We start from the raw sequence: 13,145 nt of genomic DNA, 5'->3' as shown, positions 1-13,145 counted from the left end.
GAGAGGTCAGTTTACCAATGAAACACTCAGATTCATTGGTTCATTGCCTTTTTTGAAAGTCAGGATCTCCAGTGCGCTCCCTCGGCACTGCCCCTCCGACAGTGCGGCGCTCCCTCGGCACTGCCCCTCCGACAGTGCGGCGCTCCCTCAGTACCGCCCCTCCGACAGTGCGGCGCTCCCTCGGCACTGCCCCTCCGACAGTGCGGCGCTCCCTCGGCACTGCCCCTCCGACAGTGCGGCGCTCCCTCGGCACTGCCCCTCCGACAGTGCGGCGCTCCCTCAGTACTGCCCCTCCGACAGTGCGGCGCTCCCTCGGCACTGCCCCTCCGACAGTGCGGCGCTCCCTCGGCACTGCCCCTCCGACAGTGCGGCGCTCCCTCGGCACTGCGCTCATCTTCCTGGACTGGGACTTGAACCCACAACCTTCTAACTCAGAGGCGAGAGTGATACCCAATACAGTTTGGAATAGGTGAAGTGTTGGATTTTACAGGGATTAGCGGATTTGTTTGTAATTACCTCCATCATCTAGAAGGACAAGGGCAGCAGGCACATGGGAACACCACCACCTCCACGTTCCCCTCCCAGTCACACACCATCCCGACTTGGAAATATATCGGCCGTTCCTTCATCGTCACTGGGTCAAAATCCTGGAACTCCCTCCCTAACAGCACTGTGGGAGCACCTTCACCACACGGACTGCAGCGGTTCAAGAAGGCGGCTCACCACCACCTTCTCAAGGGGCAATTAGGGATGGGCAATAAATGCCGGCCTTGCCAGCGACACCCACGTCCTGAGAATGAATTAATTATAAAAAAAAACAAGGGTTTAGATCTGAGCCTACTCCAGAATCGACATTTAATTTCCTAAAGACAGGACACCAATATTTTGTGTTCTGCATTTGGAGCCACGTACTGTGGGGGGTCAAAGGTTATATTGTCATGTGACCTTCCATCAATGTTAAAGATCTATCAGTAAATTGGATGTGATGGGACAGTGGGTGAGAGCATGCAAGCCGTGACCATGTTTCGTGCCCATGTCCCTGAATGTCACTGGGTTCCTCCTCTCGGTCGAGTCACTGTGGTGGTGCCATGCTGGGGCCTGGGGGGTCTCCCCCTGTGGCGGGGTCTCCCTGCAAGAAGGGGGAAACATTGTCAAGCAGGGTCGCTCTTCTTGGCCCTTGGGTTGAAAATCTGCCCCTTCCCAAAAGCCACGGCACCCACTGGTCCTACAATCTTCACACCAGCCTTTCCCTCCTGAAAGAAGCAAATCGAAAGTTGATTGGTCTCCGATTTTCTCAAATCTGGTGTCTTTTACATCGAATTACAGAGAATGTACGGCACAGGAACAGGCCATTGGGCCCACCGCTCCGTGCCGGGGTTTATGCTCCACACCAGCCCCCTCCCACCCCTCTCCATCTCACCCCTCTCCATCTCACCCCATCACCATATCCTTCTATCCCTTTCTCCCTCGTGTGTTTATCCAGCTTCCCCTTAAATACATCGATACTATTCGCCTCAACCCCTCCCTGTTGTAATCTAAGAACATAAGAAATAGGAGCAGGAGTCGGCCATTTGGCCCCTCGAGCCTGCTCCGCCATTCAATAAGATCGTGGCTGATCTGATCATGGACTCAGTTCCACTTCCCTGCCCGCTCCCCATAACCCTTGACTCCCTTATTGTTCAACGAGTTCCACATTCTCACCACTCTCTGGGTAAAGAAGTTTCTCCTGAATTCCCCATTGGATTTATTGGTGACTATCTTATATCGATGGCCCCTAGTTGTGGACACGCCCACATGTGGAGACTCCACATCTGTCCTGGCGAGACCTGTCAGCTCAACCCGCATCCTCTTTGCTGCAGCAAGGCGCAAACCTGTCCAGACTTCCCTGATCTGTGGAGCCACTCTGCCCTGATACCATCCTTGTGACCATTTCTAACCCCCTCTCTGGTCTTGTGTTGCAGGTTAAATCTGATTTCTTACCAAGCAATCACCTGCGAGAATGTTACCGCTGACAACACCCTGTATCTCAGCGGGGACTTCTCCTCATCGGCAGAGTTCTTTGTCACGATCGGCGTGTTTACTTTCCTCTACTGTACAGCGGCACTGGTGCTGTATGTGGGTTACCAAAGCCTTTACCAGCAGAACAAATACCTGCCGATTGCTGTAAGTGCCTGAACCACGTGGCCTGGTGTAAGGAAATGGTTAATCAGACTTTCCCCAAGTCTGCTAGTACAATATTATACGTTAAAAGTACTTGGATGTGCACTTGAAGTGCCGTAACCTACAGGGCGACGGACCGAGAGCTGGAAAGTGGGATTAGGCTGGGATAGCTCTTGTGCTATCGGCACGATGGGCCGAATGGCCTCCTTCCGTGCTGTAAATTTCTGGGTCTATGATACACTGCCAGTAATTTCTCTTTGTATTGTTATAGTAATAACCTTTAGCTTCTGTCCATTAAGTAAGGAAGCACAAGTCAATTTGGATGTAACTGTTGAATTAAGACAATGGTTAGTTTAGTCAATTCAATAAAACTAATTTTAAAAAATTTGTTCGTGGGATGTGGGCATCACCAGCAAGGCCGGCATTTATTGCCCATCCCTAACTGCCCTCGAGAAGGTGGTGGTGAGCCGCCATTTCAGAGTCAACGACATTGCTGTGGGTCTGGAGTCACCTATAGGCCAGACCGGCAGATTTCCTTCCCTAAAGGACATTAGTGAACCAGACGGGTTTTTACGACAATTCGGTAGTTTCATGGTCACCATGACTGACACTAGCGATTTATTGTAGATTTATTTAATGAACTGAATTTAAATTCCCCAGCTGCCGTGGTGGGATTTGAACTCATGTCTCCGGATCATTAGTCCAGGCCTCTGGGTTACTGTTCCAGTGACATAACCACTGTGCTACCATTCCCACGTTCTAGTGCACACTGATGTATATATTTGAGAATTTTCATCAGTTAATAACAAGTTCCACAGCGGGAAACATCTGAGTATCCATCCTCCTCCGTTTTACGGTGGGAGATTGGTGCGGACCTAGAATTAGAATCTTCACTTGGTGGAATAGCAAATGTAGTAACGAGTGAAACTATTGACAAGGGAAAGTTTACGGAAAAAGAACTTGTTAAGAATCATAGAAATTTACAGCACAGAAGGAGGCCATTCGGCCCATCGTGTCTGCGCCGGCTGACAAAGAGCTATCCAGCCTAATCCCACTTTCCAGCTCTCGGTCCGTCGCCCTGCAGGTTACGGCACTTCAAGTGCACATCCAGGTACTTTTTAAATGTGGTGAGGGTTTCTGCCTCTATCACCCTTTCAGGCAGTGAGTTCCAGACCCCCACCACCCTCTGGGTGAAAAATATTTTCCTCAAATCCCCTCTGATCCTTCTACCAATTACTTTCAATCTGTGCCTCCTGATTGTTGATCCCTCTGCTAAGGGAAACAGTTCCTTCCTACCCATCTATCCAGGCCCCTCATAATTTTATACACCTCAATGAGGTCTCTCCTCAGCCTCCTCTGTTCCAAAGAAAACAAACCCAGTCTATCCAATCTTTCCTCATGGCTAAAATTCTCCAGCCCAGGCAACATCCTCGTAAACCTCCTCTGTACCCTCTCCAGTGCAATCACATCTTTCCTGTAATGTGGTGACCAGAACTGCACGCAGTACTCCAGCTGTGGCCTAACCAATGTTTTATACAGTTCAAGCATAACCTCCCTGCTCGTGTATTCTATGCCTCGGTTAATAATGGCAAGTATTCCGTATGCCTTCTGAACCACCTTATCTACCTGGCCTGCTACCTTCAGGGATCTGTGGACCTGCACTCCCAGGTCCCTTTGTTCCACGACACTTCTCAGTATCCTACCATTTAATGTGTATTCCCTTTCCTTGTTAGCCCTCCCCAAATGCATTACCTCACACTTCTCCGGATTGAATTCCATTTGCTACTGTTCTGCCCACCTGACCAGTTCATTGTTATCTTTCTGCAGTCTACATTATCACACAGCCAATTTTAGTTTCATCTGCAAACTTCTTAATCATACCCCCTACATTCAAGTTTAAATGATTGATATATACTACAAAAGGCAAGGGACCTAAGTACTGAGCCCTGCGGAACCCCACTGGAAACAACCTTCCAGTCACAAAAACACCCATCAGCCATTACCCTTTGCTTCCTGCCTCTGAGCCATTTTGGATCCAACTTGCCACTTTGCCTTGGATTTCATGGGCTTTAACCTTCCTGACCAGTCTGCCATGTGGGACCTTGTCAAAAGTCTTGCTAAAATCCATGTAGATTACATCAAACGCACTGCCCTCACCAATCCTTCTGGTTGCCTCCTCAAAAAATTCAATCAAGTTAGTCAAACATGACCTCCCCTGAACACATGCATGCTGATTGTCCTTAATTAATCCATGACTTTCTAAATGATGATTAATACGGTCTTTCAGAATTTTTTCCAACAATTTGTCCACTACCGAGGTTAGGCTGACTGGCCTGTAATTAGCCAGTCTATCCCGTTCTCCCTTTTTAATAACGGTACATCTCCACCTCCAACCCGATCACCTCCACGTTCCCCTCCCAGTCACACACCATCCTGACTGGGAAATATATCGGCCGTTCCTTCATCGTCGCTGGGTCACAATCCTGGAAATCCCTCCCGAACAGCACTGTGGGAGCACCTTCACCACACGGACTGCAGCGGTTCAAGAAGGCGGCTCACCACCACCTTCTCAAGGGGCAATTAGGGATGGGCAATAAATGCCGGCCTTGCCAGCGACGCCCACATCCTAGGAATGAATTTTTAAAAATCATTTTGGACGTAACAATAGGGGAGAGTAAATGTTGAGAAATTTTCCCCTTCAGTTATTTATCCAATTCCTTTTTGAAAGTTACTATTGAATCTGCCCCTGGCAGCACTTTCCCGATCACAACAACTTCCTGCATTAAAAAACAAAGAAACGTCAGACCAATTGAACAAATACATCGGTTCTGTCTTCACGAAGGAAGATACAAATAACCTTCCGAATGTACTAGGGGACAGTGGGTCTAGTGAGAAGGAGGAACTGAAGGAAATCCTTATTAGGCTGGCAATTGTGTGAGGGAAATTGATGGGATTGAAGGCCGATAAATCTCCGGGACCTGATAGTCTGCATCCCAGAGTACTTAAGGAAGTGGCCCTAGAAATAGTGGATGCATTGGTAATCATTTTCCAACAGTCTATCGACTCTGGATCAGTTCCTATGGACTGGAGGGTAGCTAATGTAACACCACTTTTTAAAAAAGGAGGGAGAGAGAAAACAGGTAATTATAGACATCAGTAGTAGGGAAAATGTTGGAATCAATCATTAAGGATGAGATAGCAGCGCATTTGGAAAGCAGTGACAGGATGGGTCCAAGTCAGCATGGATTTATGAAAGGGAAATTATGCTTGACAAATCTGGAATTTTTTGAGGATGTAACGAGTAGAGTGGACAAGGGAGAACCAGTGGATGTGGTGTATTTGGATTTTCAAAAGGCTTTTGACAAGATCCCGCACAAGAGATTGGTGTGCAAAATCAAAGCACATGGTATTAGGGGTAATGTACTGACGAGGATAGAGAACTGGTTGTCAGACAGGAAGCAGAGAGTCAGGATAAATGGGTCCTTTTCAGAATGGCAGGCAGTGACTAGTGGGGTGCCTCAGGGCTCAGTGCTGGGACCCCCAGCTCTTTACATTAATGATTTAGATGAAGGAATTGAGTGTAGTATCTCCAAGTTTGCAGATGACACTAAGCTGGGTGGCGGTGTGAGCTGTGAGGAGGACGCTAAGAGGCTGCAGGGTGACTTGGACAGGTTAGGTGAGTGGGAAAATGCATGGCAGAATGCAGTATAATGTGGATAAATGTGAGGTTATCCATTTTGGGGGCAAAAACACGAAGGCAGAATATTATCTGAATGGCGGCAGATTAGGAAAAGGGGAGGTGCAACGAGACCTGGGTGTCATGGTTCATCAGTCACTGAAAGTGGGCATGCAGGTACAGCAGGCGGTGAAGAAGGCAAATGGTATGTTGGCCTTCATAGCTAGGGGATTTGAGTATAGGAGCAGGGAGGTCTTACTGCAGTTGTACAGGGCCTTGGTGTGGCCTCACCTGGAATATTGTGTTCAGTTTTGGTCTCCTAGTCTGAGGAAGGATGTTCTTGCTATTGAGGGAGTGCAGCGAAGGTTCACCAGACTGATTCCCGGGATGGCAGGACTGACATATGAGGAGAGACTGGATCGACTGGGCCTTTATTCACTGGAGTTTAGAAGGATGAGAGGGGATCTCATAGAAATATATAAGATTCTGACGGGACTGGACAGGTTAGATGCAAGAAGAATGTTCCCGATGTTGAGAAGTCCAGAACCAGGGGACGTAGTCTTAGGATAAGGGGTAGGCCATTTAGGACTGAGATGAGGAGAAACTTCTTCACGCAGAGAGTTGTTAACCTGTGGAATTCCCTGCCGCAGAGAGTTGTTGATGCCAGTTCATTGGATATATTCAAGAGGGAGTTAGATATGGCCCTTATGGCTAAAGGATCAAGGGGTATGGAGAGAAAGCAGGAAAGGGGTACTGAAGGAATGATCAACCATGATCATATTGAATGGCGGTGCAGGCTCGAAGGGCTGAATGGCCTACTCCTGCACCTATTTTCTATGTTTCTATGTTTCTCCTCATCTCCCCCTCGGGTTCTTTTGCCGATGATCGACAATCTGTGTCCCTTTGGTTACCGACCCTCCTGCCCCTGGAAACAGTGTCTCCTGATTACTCTATCGAAACCCCTCATGATTTTGAACACCTCTATTAAATCTCCCTTTCTCTGCTCTAAGGAAAAGAAAGAAAGACTTGCATTTATATAGCGCCTTTCACGACCACCAGACGTCTTTCAGCGCTTTACAACCAATGGAGTACTTTTGAAGTGCAGCCACTGTTGTAATGTAGGAAACACTGCAGCCAATTTGCGCACAGCAAGCTCCCACAAACAGCAATGTGATGAGCAGATAATCTGTTTTTTGTTATATTGATTAAGGAATAAATATTGGTCAGGACACCGTGGAGAACTCCCCTGCTCTTCTTTGAAATAGTGCCGTGGGATCTTTTACATCCACCTGAGAGAGCAGACGGGGCCTCAGTTTAACGTCTCATCCGAAAGACGGCACCTCCGACAGTGCAGCACTCCCTCAGTACTGCACTGGGAGTGTCAGCCTGGATCTTTGTGCTCAAGTCTCTGGAGAGGGACTTGAACCCACAACCTTCTGACTCAGAGGCGAGTGTGCTGCCCACTGAGCCACAGCTGACAGGAGAACAACCCCAGCTTCTCCAGTCTCTCCATATAACTGAAGTCCCTCATCCCCCGGACCATTGTGGTAAATCTCCGCACCCTTTTCACGGGAAGTTTTTATGCTTGACTGAAGTCAAGTGGAGCGTCTACGAATCAAACGTAGAGGGTAAAGTTGGTGAATAGTAATAATCTTTTCTTGTTGGATCTGCTGTTAATCTCCCAGTTAGAAGTGGTGATTTTGACACTGTTTGCTCTTTGTAACTAAAATATCTCTCTCTCTCCCTCTGTCTCTCTCCTAGGACCTGGTCATGACTGCACTTTTCGCTTTCCTCTGGCTGGTCTGCTCCTCGGCCTGGGCACAAGGTCTAACCGACGTTAAGAACGCGACGAAACCGAACGTTCTGATCGGTGGTGTCAGTGCGTGCCAGCGACAGGCCGTGGTCTGCACAGCAGGTGCTCTGCCCCCCATGGGACGCCTTAACGCATCCGTGGTAAGTGTCGGGCGTGCACAGGGTGCCGGGGCTCCGAGGGTTCTGGGCCGGACAGCTGCTGCCTTGCTGCTCGCATTTATATAGCGCCTTTCATCACCTCAGGACGTCTCAAAGCGTTATACAGGCAATGAAGTACTTTTGGAGCGTAGTCACTGTTGTAATGTAGGAAACACGGCAGTCAATTTGCGCACAGCAAGCTCCCACAAACAGCAATGTGATAATGACCGGATAATCTGTTTTTGTTATGTTGATTGAGGGATAAATATTGGCCCCAGGACACCGGGCTAACTCCCCTGCTCTTCTTCGAAATAGCGCCATGGGATCTTTTATGTCCACCTGAGAGAGCAGACGGGGCCTCGGTTTAACATCTCGTCCAACATTCTGCCATCTATCTTCATATCGCACAATCAAACCATGATGTTCAGGCTAAAACTGATGAGTTAAATTTACTTACAAATGAAATAATTACACAGTAGTCAAAATAAACAGTGAAATAAGGGGGAACCAGTGCATGTGGTGTATTTGGATTTCCAGAAGGCATTTGACAAGGTGCCACATAAAAGGTTATTGTACAAGATAAAAGTTGACTGGGTTGGGGGTAATATATTAGCATGGATAGAGGATTGGCTAACTAACAGAAAACATAGAAGATGAAACATAGAAGATAGGTGCAGGAGTAGGCCATTCAGCCCTTCGAGCCTGCACCACCATTCAATAATTTCATGGATGATCATTCCCTCAGTACCCCTTTCCTGCTTTCTCTCCATACCCCTTGATCCCCTTAGCCGTAAGGGCCATATCTAACTCCCTCTTGAATATATCCAATGAACTGGCATCAACAACTCTCTGCGGCAGGGAATTCCACAGGTTAACAACTCTCTGAGTGAAGAAGTTTCTCCTCATCTCAGTCCTAAATGCCCTACTCCTTATCCTAAGACTATGTCCCCTGATTCTGGACTTCCCAACATCGGGAACATTCTTCCCGCATCTAACCTGTCACGTCCCGTCAGAATTTTGTATGTTTCTATGAGATCCCCTCTCATCCTTCTAAACTCCAATGTATAAAGGCCCAGTTGATCCAGTCTCTCCTTATATGTCAGTCCAGCCATCCCGGGAATCAGTCTGGTGAACCTTCGCTGCACTCCCTCAATAGCAAGAACGTCCTTCCTCAGATTAAGAGACCAAAACTGAACATACTATTCCAGGTGAGGCCTTATCAAGGACTTGTACAACTGCAGTAAGACCTCTCTGCTCCTATACTCAAATCCCCTAGCTATGAAGGCCAACATACCATTTGCCTTCTTCACCACCTACTGTACCTGCATGCCAACTTTCAATGACTGATGAACCTCACATTTATCCACATTATATTGCATCTGCCATGCATTTTCCCACTCACCTAACCTGTCCAAGTCACCCTGCAGCCTCTTAGCGTCCCCCTCACAGCTCACACCGCCACCCAGTTTAGTGTCATCTGCAAACTTGGAGATATTACACTCAATTCCTTCATCCAAATCATTGATGTATATTGTAAAGAGCTGGGGTCCCAGCACTGAGCCCTGCGGCACTCCACTAGTCACTGCCTGCCATTCTAAAAAGGACCCGTTTATCTCGACTCTCTGCTTCCTGTCTGCCAACCAGTTCTCTCTCCGTGCCAGTACATTACCCCCAATACCATGTGTTTTGATTTTGCACACCAATCTCTTGTGTGGGACCTTGTCAAAAGCCTTTTGAAAGTCCAAATATACCACATCCACTGGTTCTCCCTTGTCCACTCTACTAGTTACATTCTCAAAAAATTCCAGAAGATTTGTCAAGCATGATTTCCCTTTCATAAATCCATGCTGACTTGGACTGATCCTGTCACTGCTTTCCAAATGCGCTGCTATTTCATTTTTAATAATTGATTCCAACATTTTCCCACCACTGATGTCAGGCTAACCGGTCTATAATTACCCGTTTTCTCTCTCCCTCCCTTTTTAAAAAGTGGTGTTACATTAGCTACCCTCCAGTCCATAGGAACTAATCCAGAGTCGATACTGTTAGAAAATGATCACCAATGCATCCACTATTTCGAGGGCCATTTCCTCAAGTACTCTGGGATGCAGACTATCAGGCCCCGGGGATTTATCGGCCTTCAATCCCATCAATTTCCCTAACACAATTTCTCGCCTAATAAGGATATCCTTCAGTTCTTCCTTCTCACTAGACCTTCGGTCCCCTAGTATTTCCGGAAGGTTATTTGTGTCTTCCTTCGTGAAGACAGAACCAAAGTATTTGTTCAAACAGAGAGTTGGGATAAATGGGTCATTTTCCAGTTGGCAAACAGTAACTAGTCGGGTGCCGCAGGGATCGGTGCTGGGGCCTCAACTATTTACTTGGATGAAGGGACCGAGTGTAATGTAGCCAAATTTGCTGATGATACAAAGATGGTTGGGAAATCAAATTGTGAGGAGGACACAACAAATAGACAGGCTCAGTGAGTGGGCAAAAATTTGGCAGATAGAGTATAATGTGGCAAAATGTGAGGTTATCCACTTTGGCAGAAAAAATAGAAAAGGAAATTATAATTTAAATAGAGAAAAATTGCAAAGTGCTGCAATACAGAGGGACCTGGAGGTCCTTGTTCATGAAACACAAAAAGTTAGTCTGCAGGTACAGCAAGTAATCAGGAAGGCAAATGGAATGTTGGCCTTTATTGTAAGGGGGATAGAGTATAAAAGCAGAGAAGTCCTACTACAACTGTACAGGGTATTGGTGAGGCCACACCTGGAGTACTGCGTACAGTTTTGGTCTCCGTATTTAAGGAGGGATATACTTAAGGAGGCTGTTCAGAGAAGGTTCACTAGGTTGATTCTGGACGTGAGGGGGTTGATTTATGAGGATAGGTTGAGTAGGTTGGGCCTCTACACATTGGAGTTCAGAAGAATGAGAGGTGATCTTATCGAAACATATAAGATAATGAGAGGGCTCGACTAGGTGGATGCAGAGAGGATATTTCCACTGATGTGAGAGACTAGAACTAGGGGACATAATCTCAGAATAATGGGCCATCCATTTAAAACTGAGATGAGGAGAAATTTATTATCTGAGGGTTGTAAATCTGTGGAATTCTCTGCCCCAGAGAGCTGTGGAGGCTGGGTCATTGAATCTATTTAAGGTGGAGATAGGTAGATTTTTGAGCGATAAGGGAGTAAAGGGTTATGGGGAGCGGGCAGGGAAGTGGAGCTGAGTCCATGATCAGATCAGCCATGATCTTATTGAATGGCGGAGCAGGCTCGAGGGGTCAGGTGGCCTACTCCTGCTCCTATTTCTTATGTTCTTATGTTTGCAGACGTATTTCACTGATCATGATTTCTGAAAATGGGCTGTTAATTCTCTTTTTCTCTGTCTCTCTCTGCAGATATTTGGCTTCATGAACTTCATCCTGTGGGTGGGCAACAGCTGGTTTGCCTATAAAGAAACCTCTTGGCACCAGCCGGCTATTCCACAGGGTGATGCTGAGGAAGGCCCCAATGTGAAGTACTGATCTGACCTTCAGCTGCCCTGTTCTCCCGCCCCCCCGTTCCCATGCCCTGCTCCCCCCTCTATCCCCCTCATCCTGTTACAGAAGACCCTCGTTCAGATGCCTCGGGGCAGAGTCGGGCCACATGGTCAGCCTCCAGCCGCCTAACCCAACGGATGCTTCAAATCCAAAGCCAGTCAGATCATCGGATTATCGCTTCTGTCTCTCTCTCAATCCAAACTGCCCAGTAACGTGACCGTGCGGGTTCCTGGGGAAGTGCGTGAGTCGCCACACGGCCGAGAGGGGAGTGGGAGGGAGGCCCATTGAGCCGTGACCTCACTATCCTGCCCCACAAACCCCCCGCCCAATGATTACGTGGCCCCATGCACCTCCCCCCGACACTGACTCTTTTATAGAGAGCGCTTATTGCATTCAAATCATCCCCAATTGCGAGGTATTCTCCGATGAGCTTTAGCCAATATCGGAACAACAAATGTTAATCTTTGTAATTTATTTGAAAATACTGGGACGCCGCTCACTCCAGGCCTCAGAGTGGGTAACTCCGTATCTCGGGGCTGGCCAATCCGGTAACATTATCACTTTAAGAGTAGAGAGTGAATCTATTACAGATGTAAAATACTTCCGATGTGACAGAGTGTGAAAAGTACAGGGGAAGGAGGGGAGGGTGGAGGAAGAAAGAAAGCCAGTCACTTCGGGCTGTATTTTATTTCCTGATTTGGAGCCTAAAAAGTGCAAGTGTACTGCCCACATGCAATTGAACTCTCGGTGACCACCGCCCATGTTTCCTGACTGGTCGACCTTAAAGCGGGCTCCACCACAGCACTGTAAAACACTATCGCCCGGCTTCCTTTGGACAATGCCATGGGAGCAATTGCTCAGTAAAACAAAACAAAAATAATACTGGAGCTCTTTGCATTTTGAGAACCCTCCCCCTCCCCCCCTCCCACCACCAAATTTGCCGTGTTTCACTCTTGTTACTGTTAAGAATTTTGGAGTTTTTTTGTGCCCTGATGTGTTGTGTTTGGCTCCCGGTGTGTTGATGTCCGATGATTGGAAATCGATGCATGTTTACCTTGAGGCTGAAACGTTCTCTAGACGATGTGGCTTGCCTGAGTTTGGTCGGGGGGGCGGGATGTGGATTTGTGAGCCGAGCATGTTTTTAAAACAAAACGATCCATTGGAGTGCTGGGAGTCGACGTTCTGCTTTCATTCTGTCCAATCATTGCAAACATCAGCTGCTTGACCGCCAAACGGTCGCTGTCTACGGTGGGAAACACCAACAGGCAAGTATCGCCTGAGGGAGAGGGGGGCAGGAGGGTGGGGGAGAGAGGGAGGGGGGCAGGAGGGTGGGGGAGAGAGGGAGGCGGGGTCTCCTAGGGACTAGAAAACCTTGGGAGGCGGAGGGGCTAATTAAATGGGTTCAGGAGCACTTGAGGGGATGTAGATTGTTCAGTTATGGGGGAGGGGGGGAGCTACTAAGTTAGATCCAGGGGTGGGGGGGGGTTATTGCGTAGCACATTACTGGGTGACGGTTGCACATGAGGGTGGGAGGGGTATTAGCACTTCCTTCAGAGCCAGTTAACTGCTTGTCTGATCATTCACTCCAAACACTGGCCTCATGAGCTACAAATGTTTCCTGTTTCTCGGGGAGCTGGTTTACAAAACATTGAGATTTTTCGAATGGACGCAATCTGTGAGCAGAGAGCCACGCCCTTGCAACAAGCGTGAGCGTCTGTGTGTGTGATTGTCACACTCCCGCTGATCAGGCGTGCAAACAGCTTCCTGCTTGTGTCGACAAACTGTGACCTTAACGCTCGGGGAAAATGTAAT

At 47.9% G+C, this 13,145-nt stretch overlaps 1 protein-coding gene across 1 annotated transcript in view; it reads left to right on the top strand.

Annotated features, from left to right (window-relative positions):
• Positions 1-12,651, top strand: part of LOC139228095 (synaptophysin-like protein 2) — a 34,678-nt gene extending 22,027 nt beyond the window's left edge. Inside the window, exons 4-6 of the mRNA XM_070859278.1 lie at positions 1,962-2,163; positions 7,598-7,789; positions 11,193-12,651. Of these exons, the coding sequence (XP_070715379.1) occupies positions 1,962-2,163; positions 7,598-7,789; positions 11,193-11,318 (520 nt within the window). The 3' untranslated portion in view covers positions 11,319-12,651. The remainder of the gene's footprint in view (positions 1-1,961; positions 2,164-7,597; positions 7,790-11,192) is intronic.
• Positions 12,652-13,145: the final 494 nt, after the last annotated feature.

The sequence above is a fragment of the Pristiophorus japonicus genome, chromosome 17 (assembly GCF_044704955.1).
Source record: "Pristiophorus japonicus isolate sPriJap1 chromosome 17, sPriJap1.hap1, whole genome shotgun sequence".
In the NCBI taxonomy this organism is placed as follows: Eukaryota; Metazoa; Chordata; class Chondrichthyes; family Pristiophoridae; genus Pristiophorus; species Pristiophorus japonicus.
The sequence above is the reverse complement of the archived record's forward strand: the minus strand, read 5'-3'. Positions and strand labels throughout refer to the sequence as shown.